The sequence below is a fragment of the Pteropus medius genome, unplaced genomic scaffold, assembly GCF_902729225.1.
Source record: "Pteropus medius unplaced genomic scaffold, Ma_sr-lr_union100, whole genome shotgun sequence".
Classification (NCBI taxonomy): Eukaryota; Metazoa; Chordata; class Mammalia; order Chiroptera; family Pteropodidae; genus Pteropus; species Pteropus medius.
In genome coordinates, this window is record NW_024342471.1 from 19,457,993 (window position 1) to 19,477,418 (window position 19,426).

The window sequence follows — 19,426 nt, forward strand, 5'->3', positions numbered from 1 at the left end:
CAGTTTTTAAAATATGGTTCTCGGTCATTTCGGAGTAGGAATATCGTGGATTCCTAAAGTCTCTCCCTGTGACCACTGAGCTTAGGGAAATTAACCATTTAGGGAGGAAGCTGGTGGTTGGCATTCTGATTCCCTGTAAAGGAAGGTGTAAACCTTCCACTGCCAGATGTCTGCCAGCTACTTCTGTCCTTGGTCAACTACCACTGTCCTCAGGCAAAGTGCCAGAACCCCAGGGCCTGGAATCCTTAAACTGCCCTTAGGGAAAGCAGAAGGTAAACAAAACAGAAGTGAAAGCAGATTCAGTTTTTTAGACAGTTTTCTTACAGGAATAGTTTTGTGGTTCTCAGCATTTAAAAAGATACTGGTTCCAATATGTTTTATTGACATCAATTACTGTAAGTCTGATTCATTTTCTGCCTATTGATTTCTGCCCAAGGTGAAATTCATGACATTTAACAGAAAACATAAGTGATTTAAAACAAAATAAAACAAAACCGAGATACTATTGAGAACTATAAAAATAAGGTTTAAAGTCAGTGACACTTGAAAAAGCCATTTTTATACCTCTTTGTTAATGATTTGGCTGCGTAACTGTAGAGTTGTTGAAATTAAGTAAACAATGTGAAAGCTCTCTTAAGCTGTCAAAAGATATTGCAATTTATTTTGAAGGTTCTTTATCCTTAACATCAGCAGCTTTCCCGTTACCCGAATATGTCTGGGTGAGTGCTGGGGCCTCTCCAGCCTCTCTTCCTTCACGCTTCCTATATCTCTTTTTGTTCTTTCCTGCCTACTTGTTCTGGTTTTATTTCTCCTTGTTTTTATTTATAACATCTTTTTTACATATGATTCCTTTAGTTATCTCTGATTTTAAATATACTTAAATTATCTTTAAAATACCACAAACTCTACGATAAATTTTATGCAAAGTGGATTTGTTTTTTCTAGTTGAGTTATTGAATATCTTTTTCAGAACTAGTTATCATGTGTTTTTGGTCCCATGCTTGCAGAGCATTTCGAGTGGGAGGCCTTATGTTTTCATTTGTTCTCGTTTTGTTTCGCGCCTAGCTATGCCTTTGTGCTTGTCTCTATATTTAATTGGCCATCCCTTTGTGTTCAGAGCAGAGGGTGTAAGAAAAGTGTGAAATCAGTCCCACCATCTCCACCAGATGTTCCCCTTGCCAGCCTCGCGAAGGGTATTTCATACCTCCCATTCCTGCCCTCATCCTCTCATTTGTGGGAAATTTGTAAAACAATTCGATTGTGTGTGCTTTTTTTTCCATGTCGTTTTCCAAACGTACCTAATTGTTCTGTTTGTAACTGCATTATCTTTTAACCTTGCCCAGACGGTGTACATGATGGCCCAGCACTTCCTCAGGCTCTGGCAGGGATGGTCACTGTACGTCCTGCTGCCTTTTAAATGCTGACTAGTTTTGTTCCTTTCTTCCCTCCTCTCTCTCTCTCAGCTACACATAAGATTCTTAGGTGCCTGGTTTACCTTTCAGCATCTTTTTTTATTCAGTACAAAATCATTTTCAAATTTAAACCAAAGCAAGCTTGGTATTGGTTAGCTAAATTTTAAGCCATTTTCCTTATTATATGAGCATTGTAGTTTATCTTGAAATTTAACAATATTGAGTATACTACGTCTTCCATATTGATTATATAAATGTATACGTATAATAAAAATTTTTCCCAGGGTTTTTGTAGTAAATTATATTGTTCCATTAACTTCCATGTGTAAAGGATGCAGCATTGCTTTCAACTCGAAAGACAGTTGAACCTCTGACTTCGATGATTTGTGTGTTTCTCACAGTATGCTTTATTATGCAGAAATTGTATATGTTCTCATTTATAATGAGATTTATGATGAACAAAATTGGTTCAACACACATTATTTTGAAGATTTGCTTTCAAAAATCAAAGACTAGCCACCCCCCACCCCCACCCCCCATTTCTATATATATCTCCCTGTTCAGCGGCGACTACTGCGGGAGTTCCAGGAAGTGTGCGCCCTGTATGTTCACTTACTGCATTTTAAATTATTGCCTTTCCTGGACTTACGCATTTCCCTTCAGTCTAGCCCGCTCTGTCTGTTTCTGCCGGCCAGGAGCCTTCATGAAGTACTAGGTAACAGCGCGAACAATCGAGTTAGGCAACCGTTTGTAGAACGGGGTGGGAGGCAGCAAAGCAGATGTTGAAGGAGTTAAGGGACTTTGTAGTAAAAGGTACCCCTGGGGTTTTTTCTTCCTGAGACTTGTAAAGCATATCGGTGTCAGAACTATTAAAAAACAACCCTTTATTCTTCGAATCCGTGTTACAGTGCGGTCTTGTCAGGAGGCTGTGTGGCCCAATTGAAAAGCAAAATAATAATAACATACTCCCTTTTAGGAAGATTTCTGTTCCATAAAATGGAGCATGTTGGTATAGAATTAAGGACTCTGAGCTTTGAGCTCCTTTAGAACCACTCAGTAATTCAGCCAACAAAATTATGTCTAGTGCCTCCTGGCATGGGCCTAAACTAGGAGCCGATAGAGAGGTGAGAGCCTAGGCCCTTCTTATTGGATTCTGACTGCTAAAGGGATGAGGTAGCTGTCTCTACCTGTCACTTGTCAAATAGTTTTAAAAATAATATCATAGAACCAATAAGACATTCACCCAAAGAATGTTAAAACCAAAATTGCTATGTTTAACTTAATGAGGTGCTTACTATAAACATGAAAATATTTCTACAAGGCTGGACTGGTTTTTATGCCTCTGTGTTTTCAAGAAAAATAAAAATCTCAAATCAAAAATTGTCAGCTTTTCACTCGTTTGACTTTTTGCCTAATTGGACTTGGAAGATATTTGAATACTAGATACTGAGCTTTCCTGAATAGATACAGAAATCGATTCACTCTGGGCATTAATTCATTCTGTTACCAAAGCTTTATAAATGTGTTTTCCCCTCGTGTTCACTGGGAAATCATCTGTTACCTTGTTGAATTAGTGCCACCCCATCCCCGAAATGCTGGGGTACACTCTGAATGATTCTTGAAATCCTCAATGGTTTGTTTAGGGGCTATTTGTGAGAACCCGTTTCATGGTAAGTTTAATATTTCCTTTTTGACTTGGTTCCTGAATTTACTGAGCATTCATCTTCTCTCATGAGCCTGAGGCCTTTATTTTATTTTCTCTTTGCGTAAATTTTACATGCTTAGTGGATTACTTAATCATAAATCAGCATAATAAAAGGTCTTCGAGGGATATTTTATGTGTATGATGGAAGTCATTTTACACTCCTTTCATAGTGAGTAATCTGGTTTTTCTATAGCTGTTGGAAAGTCAGCCTACCTTTGATACAGTTTTAGGATACAGAAATCTCATTTTGCTATAATTCTGTATAAAGATTTATGGTACAGTAGTTTCTGATTTTCTTCTAAACCACTGTTGGTAATTACCTTTCATTTTAAAGGTGCTTTATCACATTTTAGTTTTAAGACTATAATCATGGCATTTTATTTTACTAAATGAAATATAAATACTTGTATTCAGAGCATGCATGTGTTCCTCGTATACCATTCTAAAGTAGAGAAACACTTAAATGGGTATATTTTATTATTTGTAAACTATACTTTAAAGTTGGTCAGAAAAATTTATCAACTACACATTTAAGATCCGTGCATTTTACTCTATGAGAATACGTTAACTTTAAAATCAATTTTTTTAAAATTATTGTGTGAATACCTCTTATCTTCCCTTTACTAAATGACACATCCAAGTTTTTTTTCTTCTTTTTGCACCCAAAAAAGTATATATTAATAGTCTTTTGGCTGAATAAAATCAGTTGCACACTACTATTGATATTTGGCCCTTATTGACTCAGAGTAGTCAGTGGTTTATTCATATGATTTCTTCCATCTTCATCCAGTCACACCGTCTGAAATAACCTGACTGTTTCGCCTCACGAGGTAGAATTTGTACCTATTGCTAAATGCTTCCAAATAATGTGTAGAACGACAAATTTAAGACTTAGATTTTTATTCCTTCGAGTTCTTTCTCTGTGCTCTGTAGTGTTTTCCTGAAAGCTTAATGTCATCCATAAGTGATGTGATGTGTGTCTTACTACTGGATTGATTTGTTTAATCTCAGGTGGATTTATAATCTATCATCATGCTTTTACATGATTGGCTCATCTATGAGTCAGAAACGCCTCCCTGCCATTTTGTAGTTTTTTAAATAAGTGGAATAGTAAAATGTGGGCATTGTTTTTTAATCCAAATTGAAAGCGCACAGAGCTTAAGTTAAATAGTACCATGATAGATTTATAATAAAATCCATTTTTTGGCTCGCCCACACCTCAGGCCATTCCCCCAGTTTTTTCTCCTCATAATGACAGTTTTCAGCTCTTTAGGTGACTGATTCTAGATTGTTTATATATCCATATTTCTAAGGAGCATGTGTATCTTTTGGTTCATTAATTTAGACCCTTAACTAAATTTCTTTTTCTTAAACAGCGATTTCTGCTTTTCATCCCCTTTGCTTCCCCTCCCCATCTTCCCAACATGACGTTTTTTAGTTAAAACAGTATTTATTATTTACATCATTCCCCTGTGCACATAGTCACAGATAGTGTTGTACTGTACTGTTTCCTTTTTAAATTTTTATCTGTAGTTAATACGTGCCTTGTTTTTTTAATTTGCATAGTTTTCTTTCTACCTATTGCGAATTCTTCCCATTCCTTCCAGGAGCCTCTCGGAACAACTTTCCAGTCACTCAGCTCTGTCCAGTAGCAATAATACAATGCAACCCTCATATATAATTTTGCCTTTTCTAATAGCCACGGTGAAAAAAGTTAAGCAGATGAAATTAATAATACAGTTTGCTTAACCCAACATGTTTATTAACATGTTATTTCAACAAATAAAATATATGAGATATTTTACTTCTCTTTTTTAGTACTAAGTCGTCAACATTCAAAGTGTATTTTTACACTTTACACATCTCTTTTGATCTTTGTCGATCTCAAGTGCTCTCAGTAGCCACATGTGACAAGCGGCTGGTGCGTTGGACAGGGCAGTTGCAGGTGATTTCTTGGTCTCAGTTTTCTTTTTCTCGCAGACGTCCCTGCTGGAAACTGCCACTCTCCTCTCTGGGTGAGCTGGGCCGCAGGCCTGGCGTACAGAGCTGTCACCTGACACTTCCTTTGCTTTTCTTCTCCATTGGATTCCCTGCTCCTGGATTTCAGGTCTCACTCTGGTTCTTTCGGTCACGGTGCTTGGACAAAAGTACGTTGTTCACATATCTATCTCTTGAATCATTCTGCTCTAATCTGGCCCGGGAACGCCTCCTCTCCCAGTGTTTGTGGAAAGTGCCTTTGCCTTTGCTCGTTCGCCGTGTTTTTTTTTGCCTTGTATTTCTCACATCTTTCTCCTCAGGTAGAAGACATGCTCCAGTGGATTGCTGAGAAAAGGGAGAATGGGCGGTGAAGTTTTTGAGGCCTTGTATATCTGGAAATGTTTTTATTGTCCCTTCTTACCTGCCGACTGTTGGGTTGGATATAGAATTCTAGGTTGGCCGTCATTTATCTTGAGAATTTTGAAGGCACCGCTCCATTGCCATCTGGCTTCCAGTGTTCTTCTGGCAAAGTCGGAAGTCATGCTTATCATCTTATCCTTTGAAAGTCATCTATTTTTTCTTTCTGGAAACTTGCAGAATATTCTGTCTGCAGGATTCTGGAATTGTAAATTAATGTGCCTTCGTATGGGTCTGTTTTGATCATTATGATGAGCACTTGATGGGTCTGGAAGATTTCCTTGAACGTTTTATGATGTTTTCTTTCCTTGTGTTTTGTTTTGCCTAATTTTCTATTGTGGTGGTTTTGTCTTTTTTTCAGAGGATTTCTTCTGCCTTTCTCTTCTGACTCTTCAATTATGCTTATTCTTTCTGCTATCTTGTTTTTAAGTTCCACGTGACATTTTTGTTTATTTTATGTAACATCCTGTTCTTAATTCATGGATACAATTACTTTTCTTTCTTTTTTTTCTCCTTTTTTTTTTTTTTTTGTAAATCCTGTTATATAAGAGAGGCTTTCCTCCTGCATCTGGTAACTGGTTGTCTGCATATGATGAGGAATAGGAATTTACAAGGCAGATTGAGAGCCCTGAGCAGGTATAAGAGGCTTGTTAGTGCTGATCTGGTCACGTGGCCTCTATGCGGGTTGTCAGTTGCACACCTTGGTGATGGTATCTTTTGGACTTTCCGCTTGTCTTCTCAGATCATCTAGAGCGCCTCTGCATCCTGGTTTGCGTTTTCCAGAGAATCTCCAGATTTCTGCACAGGTGGCAGTCACCTAGCAGTTGGAAGGCGGGGACAATGTGTGTGTAGGGGGCAGCCCCTCTCAGACTGCTCTGCCCCATCCCTTGCAGCAAATCCCACTCCTTCTTCCAGAGAGGCCACGTTGCCTGAGCCTCTGAAGGATTCCGTGGTAGAAATCAGGGTGGTTCTCCGCTTTCCCCACTGCTGGCTTGAAATTGAGTTTTCTGCATCTGCCAGCCGCTAATCAGTGTGATCGCCAGCTTTCAAAATTTGGTTGCTGTTGTCTTCTCTCTTGTTCTCCCCTGGCGGGTTTGTCTTTTTTCCCCCCCAATTATAGTAAAATATACATAACATAAAATTGATCACTGTAACCATTTTTAGGTGTACGGTTTAGTGGCATTGTTATACGGGCTTGCCTTTTAAAAATAAAATAAAACGAAAGGAAATATTTTTAATGTGATTATAGCAGTGTTTTAGAGGGGCAAAATTAGACGTGTGTGATCAGTCTATCAGGAGGCATACTGCAGGTTTTATGTTAATCCAGGCACTTTTTCTTTCGGATAGTTTGGTGGTTTGTGTGATTTATCTTCTCCTAGGAAAGCAGTTGGATAGTTTATTGGCATAAAAGTGCATCTTATCTGCTCTTAATAACTGTAGCTTTGTAAAAGGTTACAGATGGAACTCCCAGGCCTGACGTTCAAGGCTCTCCAAGATCTACGTACCTGTGTGTCTGTCCCTCCTCCCCGCCAGCCCACCCACTGTTCCTCGCATAAGATGGGAACTCCAGCCCCTGTGCCTTTGCCGTGCTGGGTGCTGTGAGTGGAATGGCCCCTTCCGTCTCCCCACCCTCTTTCACATCTGTCCGGCACCCAGCTCTTTGCCACTTCCTCCCACCCTAGGCATGGGCTTCCTCTTCTGTTTTCCTCTTGTGACCTTGTACATGCCTCTGAATTATCACCTTGAGTTTCCCACATTGCTTGGCTTTTTCGATGTCTGTTTCTGCACTGGGTCTTTCTCAATGCCTGGCACATGGCCCGTGTTCCGTTAAATGTCTGGTTGAATTCCTGATGCCAGAGATTTCAAAAGAGATCTCTTTATCCTTTTCTCGTAGGATATCCGACATGAAGCCAGTGACTTCCCGTGTAGAGTGGCCAAGCTTCCCAAGAACAAAAACCGAAACAGGTACAGAGATGTCAGTCCCTGTAAGTATTCACATCGCCATTACTGGTCTTGCTGCTTCCGTTGCCTCGGCTCTTTCTCAGCTGCAGGGCCTCTCAGTCGAGACTCCTGTAGCTCTGGGGTTTGGTGATAAATCAGTAGCAACAAAGGTTTATGACTTGATTGTTTCCTATAATAAAGGCATTAGACACTTATAGTAATGGTTCATTTTTCCACCATTGGAGAGGGGTAAGGTTTCAGTTTCTGGAAAATTCAGCTAAGTTCAAAGCACTTTTTTTAGCTTTGACTTTTTTTCTGATGAATCATTTTCCTACCAGCTGAAGCAGAGTATAGCAGGCATAATATAACCTTTTCTGGATGACTCAGCAACAGTATTATTGGACCCCGAGCATTGTACTGAACTGTCACGTTGCCCTGCGCAGGCACGCGGGGAAGGAGCTATTCCATCCCTCCACTGAAGACACGAGCCAGCTCTGCTTGTTGAGTTCCACCCTAACCTGCCCCCTGCCACCATCATCTGACTTCAAGCTCTTTCCTGCCATTAGCTTTCAGTGTGCCTGCAGGCCTCGGGCAGCCTCTTTTGCCTTTCAGTGTGCCTGCAGGCCTCGGGCAGTCCTTGGCTCTCAGTCTGCTTGTATCTTAAAAGTAAATAAGTAAACGTGTTAGAATTTCTGTAAAGCAAGACACCCTGGGACTAAGTGAAGGACATGAACTTTGCCATCTCCTCTAGGCCACAGAAGCCTTTTTGACCCACCTCCACGGTTTTTAGAGCTTGTCAGTCGGTGAGGGTTGAAGCTGCCGATATCGCCTATGGCAGTATTCTCTGCTAGGGACATAGAAGAGTCTGTAGGTCATTCTTCAAACTGGCACTTCCTGCATGCCTACTAAAGCACGCTGCGCCCGTGGCTGTGGGTGGTGGCTTTCAGCGTGCTTTGCAAAAAAGTCAGCATTGCCCCCTGAGTTACACCACACCCAGGCTTCTGGGAGGGGAGTAGAAATGGACCTAGACTGGTCCAGAGCAGTCTGCCTCTGACTGCTGCCTCAGGTCTCTACCTGTGCTTCAGCCTGCCACTTACAGCTGTGTGGCTTTGGGCAAATTGTTCCCTTCTCTGAGCCTCGGTAGAACAGGAGTCACACTGATCTTGTAGGATTGTGTGACAATGAAATAAAATAACATGAGCTGCTTAGCCCGGTGTCTCACTCGTCAATGTTGGCGGTGGTTGAGATGACCGTTAACTGAAGGCGCACACCAGGACCATCGGAAGTGCAATTCTAGGTCTTCAAGTGACACGCGATCGTGCCCCAACACCTGACACTCTTTTGAGTTAGCATGTCTAGGCTGTGGCACCTCAGACGCTTTATATTTTTAAAAATCTCTCCCGCCTTTTCTGCCGTGAGGTCCTGGCCCGCGGTTCTGCGCTCCAGAGATCACTGTTCGCGTCTTTCACCGGCGCCACAGATCCCCGTGGTCTCCAGCTGTGGCCGTACTTGCTCTGAATTAGGCAATAATGTTGTCATCAATATTTCTTTTCTCCATCTTTGATCAGTACTCATCTAAATGGTTTTATGAACCAGTTTTACAGAGGAAAAAAAGCATTAAAAATATTCTTTCACCCCCCAGTCTCATTCCTCATAGATTTTTCTCCCCTTCTGCCACTCTGCAGTAGACAAAATGATTTGCTTTTAAGGATATGGAGGAGATGGGAGCGTGATTCAGGGTAGAAGGGGATCTCGTTATCTTCCGTTTGGCAAGTGAAACCCCAATGCTCAGAAGAGTTATTTCCCCAAAGTCACCCAGTGCTGTTCCAACCGTTCACATAACCCACCAGTGCCACTCCCGTCATTTTTTTGAGATTTTTTATTCCCATGACCCACTTAAATATTACCCAAATATTCAGTTTGTAATAACCCTTTACAATGAGAAAGTGTTCCAAACAGCGACTAATTTTTAAAAACATCTCTTTGGAATCCTGTAGAACGAAAAGCCCCCAAATCTCTTATTGCCATGAACTTCTCCTTTCCCACTGAGCTGGGGGAGAAGATACTATTTATGGGCGGTCGCCTGAGTTCATTATCCCTTTTCATGTACGGAAAATAGAAGTACTCACCTGCTCTTGTTAGCTGCACTAGCAGGATAAGAAAAGTGGCCCTCAGGGAACTATTGCTTTTATGACAAAGTCATGGTGAAAGGAAAAAAAAAATTGTAGCCATGCTTTTCAGTAACCTGGGCAGAACTGCCAAATGAGAGTTTATTTTTAAAAACTATTCTGAAAGCTATATTTAATGTGCTTTCACTATTTTGGATTCAAAGTTTATTTTTTCCAGTTAAGCTTCCTTTTAAATGTCTTTGATCATGGCAGGTTTTGACTTTGAAAGATTTAGAATCATTTAAGTAAGTTGTACTTGAACTTTTTGAAAAACCTTGTATAAAGGAATCCAAGGTGTGACTTTTCACACTGCTCTATACTTAGGTCATTTAATCTTCAAACCTTTAGATGTAGGTCAAGTTGAGGTGTGCTCATAAATCCCACCCTATAAAAGTATATATTAGGCATCAAAGGACAGATTTCTTGACACCCTCTCTCTCCCAGCCTACCAAGTTGTGAGGACAGTAATAAGTGTTATAGGAAGATATGACCTAAGAATGGACTTTTCAAATAGGACATAATTCACGTTTTGGTGTCATTTATCTCTATTATTGTTTAGCATTAAGTTTCAACCACTTCAGGAACCTTTCTGAAAGTACTAGTCATTCCCACATTGATGACTAATCTTGATTTAAAAGGCACGGCCTCAGCCAATGCGAACGTCCTCGATGCCACCAACTCACCTTTGTTTTCCCTCCGGGGTGCACTGCCTGTGTAGACACTTCGGTCCTCCAGGATTAACCTCTGAGTTCTGGTTTGCCTTTCAGTTGACCATAGTCGGATTAAACTTCATCAAGAAGATAACGACTATATCAACGCTAGTTTGATAAAAATGGAAGAAGCCCAAAGAAGTTACATTCTTACCCAGGTAAACCTAGGATTGTCTGAATTTTTTTTTAATGGTTTTTGCCTTACTCGATGTCAGTTTAAGCATTTTAGAGTGCTCTTATCTATACCTCAAATGAAATCTTCCACATCCTTTAGAAGGTGAGGTTTAAACAGCTCATAAAAGCAACAAGGTAGGGAAAAGTCTTCCTCCAGAGATCGTTTGGTTGTTCGCACTAACCTTTTCTGGGAAGCACAACATTGCTGGGCTTGTAAAATACAGCATTAAAATGGCAGGATTGCCCATGGTCTGTCAGCAGAGGCATCAGAGCTGTGGCTAGAGAAGTGCCTGTACCTGTATTGGTTCCATAAGCATTAGCCTGAGAGCTTTGAGTGCTTCTTATAGAAATCTTAGGAGGTGAGCAGTAGACCTGGAACCTTTGTCCAGATGTCCAGTCAGAGTTCCTTGGCATGGTCCTCATTCTTTGATCCAGAAAAAAAAATTAGAGTATGTGAAAAAGCATGCGAAGTCACTTAAAATTCCCATTGGCTTTTGGCATCTTTATAGGAAAAAAAATCATGAACGTGGTTTAATAATTGACCTTGTGAAACACTTACTGGTATATGAACCAAAACAATGGGTATCTGAGAATGGGGGTAAAGAAATTTTTGATTAATTTTCTCACATCGTAATCTGTTACCTGTAAATCGGTCTGAATAGTCTTAAGTTTCTCTTTTTCTATCATAATTTTTGTTTTCTCATTGCATATCAGTTGACATCAGTCTTATATACGGCTTTGGGTTATAGGGTGATTTCGAACATCATAATTTCGCCTAGTATTTAGAAATTGAAATTCTAGTGGAGCCAGAAAGCACTACGAACAGAGGCTGCTTTGCGACAGGAAACCAGATGAGGGCATGTTCACCGTGGCCCTTCTTCACTGCCCCTTTTTGTCCTATCCCACTTCTTCTCTGTGCCAAAGTCAGCCCTGACGCCTCCCAAAGTCAACACAACATCAGCCATGCGGTGTTCACTCTCGGGGGGCTGCCGAGTGAGTTACTGGTGTATGAGAAGGGGGCAGGCCTTTACCAGGCCCTCAGCCCATGGTCCTCCCAGCACTTGCGGGATGGGTGGGGCGGGTTGGGGTGGGGCAATAAGGAGGGAGATCCCTGGTTGGGGCGAGTTGGTGGGAAGAGGTGGAGGCAAGAGTGGCTTCGTAGGAACTTCTCTTTTTAGAGCAAGTCAAGTCTTACTTCGTGATTTCAGCCATTCAACTTTGGCGTGGGGTCCAGAAGCCCAAAGCGTAGATGGATAGGGTGCGTAAAGTGAAACGAAGCATTAGGAAATCAGCGTGGAAGCTTTTGCACCCTGCCCTCCCCACCCCCACACCCTAGCAGTTACTTGGCACATCTGAAGTTTTGTTTTGTCAAGTGGTATCACAGATGTATCTAGGAGCTGACACCGTCTCCCTTTGCCCTGGGACTCACAAAAGGGATCAGAGCAGCCTAACCCCAAAGTTACACTCCTGGATAGTATGACTGCAACATTTTCTAAGCCACAAAAGCAAGAAAACCCTGCTCATTTTTTATTTTCATTGTTCCTTATGCAAGTAACACAAGCCTCTGGTCCTGTCTGACCACCAGATCATAGGGGTGTGGAGAACAGTGTCAGAGGTGCTCGCCTTCACCTCCCCCGTGAAGTGTCAGCTGAGTTTGGTGTGTATCCTTCCAGACTTTCTGTGATTTTTAATCCCTGTGACCCATTCTGAGCAGGGGTGACATTGGGAGGTGGGGAAGGCGACAGGCTAGTAACTGACAGGCGCCCCAGAGAGCTGCAGCTGAGGAAGACCTGGTGATGGAGTCCTCATGCCCAGGTCAGAGGATGAAAGGCCCAGGTGGCCAGCCAGGAGGCCATGGGATGCCCGCCTTCCCCGAGCCATTTTCGATTAGTCGAGGGAAAGGGTCGCACATGTCGTCCCTGTCGTCTGGGTCCCGCAGCGCACACGTGGATTGCAGACTTTCTGGTTCAGGCAGCAAGTCCGGGGGTAAGTTCCAGGCGAAAGTGAGAGGGCACTGGGGTTCGCGTGGGCGAGGAAGGTGTGGTGAGACTCGCAGGGAACACGTGTAAAGGGCAAGAGTTTGGGTGAAGATAGTTGAGAATGGAAACCATTCTGGTGCTGGCCAGAGATGACACACTCTGACGTGGGGGTGTTAGGTGATGTCCCCGCCAGACCGTACTAAACATTGAGACAAACTCAAGGTGCTCTGATTAGTCAGGTGAGATAAGTAGAGAAACAGGCATGGAGAGGTAACGTCACTTGTCCATGGTCACACACACAAATGATGGGAGCTGGGACTCAGCAGTCAGAAGCTCACTGTTGATCACGTCCTCATGCTGCCTGTCACTTCACCCAGTAGTTTTGTCCCATATTCCACCCACCCTTAGGGGTGGATCCCAGCGGAGCCCCTCAGCCAGCTGGCCCAAACCAGACAGCGGAATCAGCATTTTCTCGCCCCTGTTGGTCAGCCCGGAGAGGCAGAAATGACCTTTCACCACGTGTTAGAAAATAGAACTGTGGTTCCTGACCACTAGGCAGGGAGAGGTGGGTCTCTGTCCAGCCTCTGCCACCACTCTGCCTCAGGGCACTGTCATCCACTGACCGCCAGGGATGAGTTTGCACTGGAGAATGTTTATATGCAAATGGCATGCACTTTGTGGGTTGTGTGTTTGCAGGGCCCTTTGCCTAATACGTGCGGCCACTTCTGGGAGATGGTATGGGAGCAGAAGAGCAGGGGCGTGGTCATGCTCAACCGAGTGATGGAGAAAGGATCGGTAAGTAGAGCGTTGCCCTGCTCCTAGCACTCTCTCCGAGCGTGCCAGTCCAGAGTTGACATTGTTGTCTAAGTTTATTTCTTTGCATTGCTTTGCTATTTCTTTTACGTGGTGTCTTTTTTATTAGAAAAGAAAAAAATTAAAGAAGCAATATATAAATACCTGTTTATTGTAAACAAGTCAGATAAGTAAATGAATTTAAAAATGGGGCAATTAGTAAGAGCGCCCTTGCACCGCCACACCCCACCGCGAGTTTGGTGGGTGCGCCCCGCTTCACTGTCACCCGTGGTGCCTGCACTGCTGCGTAAGCATAGTTTTCTATGCATCACGGAGCTGTGTAAGCAGACTTTCTTTTGAAAAGCCAGTGTCTACGGTATCATCATCATATCGGCTTTTCCGGCCGTGGGAGCAGCTGGAGTCTGGTTTTGCCTCTGAAAAATCCCAGCCACTTGGCTCCTGGCCATACTCTTCGGTGTGGATGTTGTCTGCTTGTGCATCTACTTCAGGATTTGTGTCATCCTTTCTTCCAAGTCCTTTGCAACTGTTAAAACAGCCTTGGGGTAGTACATGGACTAGAGGTGTGTATTTGTTCGGGCCATCCCCCGCCTTTCAACTTGCTCTCTTCCATTCTGACCCTGCATCTAGAATGATCTTTCCAAACGCAGTCTCACCACACTTCTTCCCAGCTGAAAACCCGTCTAAGGCTCTTCCTGCCTCCCAGTAATATGTTAATGTGGCTGCAGGACCGAGTGTGGCTGGGTCCCAGTTAACCTGGACCACTCTCTCCAACTTGCAACTCCAGACTTTTTTTTTTTAAGTTTCTTGCCATCTTGCCATGTTCTCTGAATCACAGTGCACACCCTCACCCCACTCCTGGGTGTCCTCAGATGGCTTCCCTTCGGTCAGCCAGGCTTGTGCCCTCCCTCCCCCCTACGTGGCTCACGCTGCTGGGTGGCCTGTCAAAGGCCTGTCTCCCGTGTAAGGCTGTGCATGTGCCTGTCACAAGTGTGGCGTTCAACATCATGAATAGGTGCCATATCCCCGCTGCCTGGGCCCTTCCCTCTTCTCTCGACACCGCCGGCACATCTGGGACTCTCCAGCCGCATAGGTGAGGCCCTGGGAGGAGGTGAGCTGAGGATCATGGGAACGTGTGGCCCAGGACCCAGAGAACCGGGCGTGCCCAGGCCTGGCGAGGTTCTGGCACTGTGCTCGCTGGAGCTTGGCTGGTCACTGCTCCCACAGCTGTCCGGGCCACCTTGGGACGCAGACATGGCTTGCCAGAAGAATATGAGGGCTCTGGAGAAGCCACCCCTCCAAAGAAAGCACAGTCATGGCCCTAGGGGGTAAAAATAAAGTGCAAAGAAGTAGCGCGTCAAAGGGAACTGGAGTAGTGAAAACGGGAGGCATCCACCACAAAGCCCCTTTGCTCCCCACAAAAGAAATGGTCTCGGTTACAGCAAATAGTCCCTCTTACCACAGCACATTTAAATCCATGCATTTTGCCTCTGTCCCCTTCTCTTAAAGGAAAGTACTTACTTGCTCAATCATAAAGCGCTTACCTGAGTGTTCAGTTGATAAAATAATGCTTCTTAGAAAAAAATTTTTTCATCGAAAGTGGTTTTTAATTTTTCTGCTTCAGTGGCTTGATCAGTGAAATGTGAAGTTTGCAGACGTGAAACAAACCCTTGCCTGTCACCACTCTCGTCACCAATTTGGAATAATCAAAACATTAGGTTCCCACAGCTCACAGTCCACAAGGGAAAGTGAAAACTGGTGGCCTGTGAGGGCGTTCAGCACGGGTCAGCATTCAGGGTCTTTCGGCCGGGCACCGCTGCCCTTCGGGCCGGCTCATTCTCTGTGGTGGGCCCGCCCTGTGCAGGCGAGGATTTTAGCAGCATCCTGGTCTCGACCCGCTAGATGCCAGTAGCATTCCTGCCCCCAGCTGTGGCAACCAAAAATGTCTCCAGACATTGTCCATTGTCCTCTGGGAGGCAGAATTGTCGCTGGTGGAAATCCACTGTTCTAGATGGTGCTAAAGGTTGGGAGTTTGAAATCAAGACTTATTTATTCAAAACTCATCAGATACGGTAGCATTTGCGTTTTATTTTTTGGTTGCTAAAAGTTCAGGTAAAAACCTCTCATTTGTACACGGTTTGTTTTAGCTGCTGTTGTCACAGGACAAGGAGCGCTGTCGTTACATGCTTGTCACCAGGCCTTGCCCGTAGTTGTCTCCCACTGACAGTGAATGGTCCAGAAATCCACCGTAGTGGCCTTCCCCTCGGTTGCTGTGTTGGCCATCAAGATGCGTGGCTGGCAGGTTTTGCTATAGTTCACTGCGATAATGGGACAGTGGTCCCTGTTTCTTTTACACTTATTTTTTTTCACTCAGGGTCATTTGGGCATAAAAATTGGCATGAAAAGCCACATATGGTTTGACATTTTCAGTTCGTCATCGACATTATCACCCTTATAAGAACTGACCGGGAAAAATTGTAAGAAGTTGCAGTGGTTTATGTGCTGAGCTAATCTAGTTAGAAACCATCCATACAGCCCATGATGAAAACCAGCTTGCAGAGCGTTCCCATTTCATACGTGTTCGTTTTCTGGTTTCCTTCCTTCACCGCGTAGTGTAAGATGTTCCCCTCTTATTTTTGGCAGACCTGCCTGTCACCCTTTATTGGGACCTCATACTTCCTGGAAAACAGTTGTGCAGAAAATGATTGCATGTGTTAGACTGTGGCCATCCAAATGGCCAAAGACCCATTGGTTTGATTTCCACATTAACTTTAGGCGCGTCCACGTAGAATGCGTTATGTGTGTAAGGGTAGGGGGGGTCGTCGTTCAGGCAGGGGAAGTAAATGAGGCAAGTTTCCCTTGCTGTTCTAGGGAAACTCTCCCGAAGTCCCTACTAAAGATGCTCTTTGAGTTCAGGTGCTTTTGTGCTTGAGACTCTGGATTTTGTATCGTAGGTGCCATAGGCCTCGTCCATCTCTCTTATAATCTACTTAGTTCTGTGTTCATCACTCCTTGGGAAAGCCAGATCGCCCATCACGGGATCACTTAGGTGACTTTCATAGATTGTTCTTAAGATTGCCTAGTCATTTGCTTTAGAAGGTCCCGAGGCCTTCTCTCTCACATCTACCTTCATGGCAGTTATGGCAACTATGACAACAGTGCCACATTGCTGCTTGGTACCGACCCAAGACATGCCTCAGTTTGAATCCTGGTGAAGGACTGTTTTCTAGTAAAATAAATCTTTTCAGGTCAGTACGTGTCAATTTAATAGGATAACAGGAAGTAGTGATCTTGTGCTTATTTTTTTGTTTTGTTTTGTGTGTTTGAAACGAAAATATCTACAGGAAATGACAGAGCAGAGCATGGCATGTTACAGTAGAAGCCTAAATTCTTGAAAGTAAACACTAGTTGATTGACACTTAACATTACCAGAATTCCTCAGCTGTCGAGTTTCAAAGTCTTGGTCTTTATCCAGATTACATAGATTTATTAGACTTTATATTCAGTTTTGAAAGTGAGTGCTTGCTGTGTAGAGGTGGGATTTGAAAGACTCATTTTCCCTGCCCATCAGCTATGAAAACACTGGCCTCTTCTTGGGTGACAACTGGCCATTCTCTGCATTCTCTGCATCTCCGCTTCGCCCCAGCCTCTCTCTGCTTGCTGGTTGAGTGTCCCACTCCAGCACACGTGGTTTTGAACCTACGCAGGCAGTCTCTTTGTTTCTGGGGTCTTAAAGAATTACACAGGTTTAATGATTTGACACGTGGGAATAAATGCATCCTTTAAAGGTCTTCCAAAATCTTGCTTTCAGCCACCCCACCTCCTTTGGCTAAGTGTGGAATCTTACCATGTCGTTGATGCTTCTGTGTCCTGAGTGGCAGAATTGCCGCGATACTGACAGAGTGGCCCCATTCCGGGGGTTTGTCTTCGGCAGTTCGTCTGTGGGTGACGTGGATGAAACTGGCTAAAACTTTCAAACAGGCTGTTTAGGAAGCCCTATTAGCCATCTTTTTTGGGTATCATGACGTTCGATGCTGTGTTGGCATCACATGCTGATGTTTCTTGATGAGTCTGTCTTTGTTTTGTTTTGTTTTTTTGGGCAGTGGGCAGCTTCAGCAGAGCAGGACCAGTGGGCACCTGCTTCCATCTGCACCCTCCATAAGAGCTTCCTGGTGCCTCGTTGCACTGGTGATGCTGCAGGTTCCCAGGCTCGCTGCCAGAGCCGCTGTGTCTCGGCCCCAGGGGCCTATCTCCCGCTGCCCCTCTGAGACGGGCTTGGTAGTCCCTGCCTATGAAGTCCCAGTCGTTCTTCTAGACATGACTGTCAGAGGCTGCTTCTTCCTTCGAGCTTTCTCTGATCCCGTTCGCATAACACAGCCGGCCTGAAGCATGTACCTTCTGCATTCCCACGGCACGGCCACAGCGGTCCCTCCTCGCAGTTCCTCGGGCCAGCTTGTCACTGCTGGGCATAAAAACAGTCTCTCCTGACAGACAGGCCACCCTCCACCTCCTGTGGCATTTTAAATACATCATCCTTTGCCTCAGAGGAGGTGCTGAGGGAGCAAATGCGTGTCGAATTACAAGTTGTCTTGAATTCGTACCATTTCCCAAACGGCTGTTTGCACACACTGATGTTTCATTCCGTGGAAGCCATACCATCTTTGGGGGTCCCTCTGTCGAGGCTCATTGTCAGTCCTCTGGCTCTCAGGCCGCGCACTTGGCCCCCGTCCGCCTGCCGTTTTTGTCCAGAACGGTTGTCAGCAGGCAGAAATGGCAGGTATCACGTAGAAATTTAGCTCAAGTAAAGTATGCCACGAAATTTGAGTCGAATTCTTTTTCTTAAACTCTAAACGAAGCTAAGCCTTTGGGTTTGCTTGCTTTAAAGAAAAAGTTAATGTTACATTTAAATCAAGACCATCAAGTAGTTTCTGAAATTATTAAACTAGAGCATCAAAAGTGTTCTTCTGAACTGAGGCAAACTTGGATGGGGGAGGGGGGACAGGATGAGGCCATGGGTGTCCCTGGGCCTCGGCGGAGCCCCTGTCCAGGCCTGCTCTAAATTGTTTTCATCTGATTGTTTTCACGTGGAGTCTCTTCTAGTCTCGTTTTCAGTGAGCCTCGTGTTTTCCCCAGGGTAAGGAGTCTAAGCCAACACCACCAGTCAGGTTTTTGACAATCTTTGAAATGGCTACATAAAGTGGTCTCTGAGGGACTAAACCTTTCCCGCAGTCGGGCTCCACCTCGGAGATGATAGGGAAAGGATCAGACCCATGAAACACCCCATTGTACGGATTACCGGGGTGCTGCTGGGTTTGGAAATCTGCACCCTGGCTGGATCTTCACAGGCCAGGCAGGTTATGCCGACGGCGGCTTTCAAGGTGGGAAAACCCCAGGCTTCTGCATTATCATAAAGCACATAGAAGGTACTCTGACCTGTCGTCAGTACTCATAATAATTCAATGTTATTTTCTCCCCTAGTTAAAATGTGCGCAGTACTGGCCACAAAAAGAAGAAAAAGAAATGGTCTTTGAAGACACAAATTTGAAATTAACATTGGTTTCCGAAGATATTAAGTCATATTATACAGTACGACAACTAGAATTGGAAAACCTTTCAGTAAGTATGGCATACTCTTACATACCCTGACGGTCGCTGGTTGAGGTGTCTTTTCCCTTGGATGATAGTACCTAACACCAATTTTTCTGGATTTTGCATACTCTGAGCAAGGCTTGGTTTGGTGCTCGGGTGAGCAGCGCTTACCTGCTTCCTTACCAGGTGACCGGGTGCCTGCGGGTCAAGAGGAGGATCCTGGGTGCCTCCTTCTCCACAGAGCTCTTTCTCTAAACTTTAGCACTAGTTAACACACCTTCTTTAAAGAAGGGAGTTTCTCATCTAAAACCGACCTGCTCCTGCCTTCGCAACTGCAGAGGGATCGGAAGGGGCATCCTGCACGTTGCGTGCCTGCAGAGCATGCGCCTTCTTTGATGGCCCGCGGCTTCTTTCGTCTGAAGGGGAGGGAAGGAGGGCCCTTCTAGGCTGACCCCGGTTCCATAGCCAGTGTAAGGTTTCTAGGTGAGGTCTTGGGTTTATTTGTCGTGGGAAGAATTTATGACACCGTTTGCTGGCTATCATT

At 44.2% G+C, this 19,426-nt stretch overlaps 1 protein-coding gene across 4 annotated transcripts in view; it reads left to right on the forward strand.

Moving 5' to 3' along the window:
• Positions 1 to 19,426, forward strand: part of PTPN1 (protein tyrosine phosphatase non-receptor type 1) — a 58,043-nt gene that overhangs the window by 31,722 nt on the left and 6,895 nt on the right. For 3 of the 4 annotated variants that reach the window (XM_039864605.1, XM_039864602.1, XM_039864601.1), the window contains exons 2-5: positions 7,406 to 7,496; positions 10,388 to 10,488; positions 13,180 to 13,278; positions 18,772 to 18,909. In XM_039864605.1, coding sequence (XP_039720539.1) covers positions 7,406 to 7,496; positions 10,388 to 10,488; positions 13,180 to 13,278; positions 18,772 to 18,909 — 429 coding nt within the window. The remainder of the gene's footprint in view (positions 1 to 7,405; positions 7,497 to 10,387; positions 10,489 to 13,179; positions 13,279 to 18,771; positions 18,910 to 19,426) is intronic. The other variant, XM_039864603.1, reaches the window with a different exon arrangement.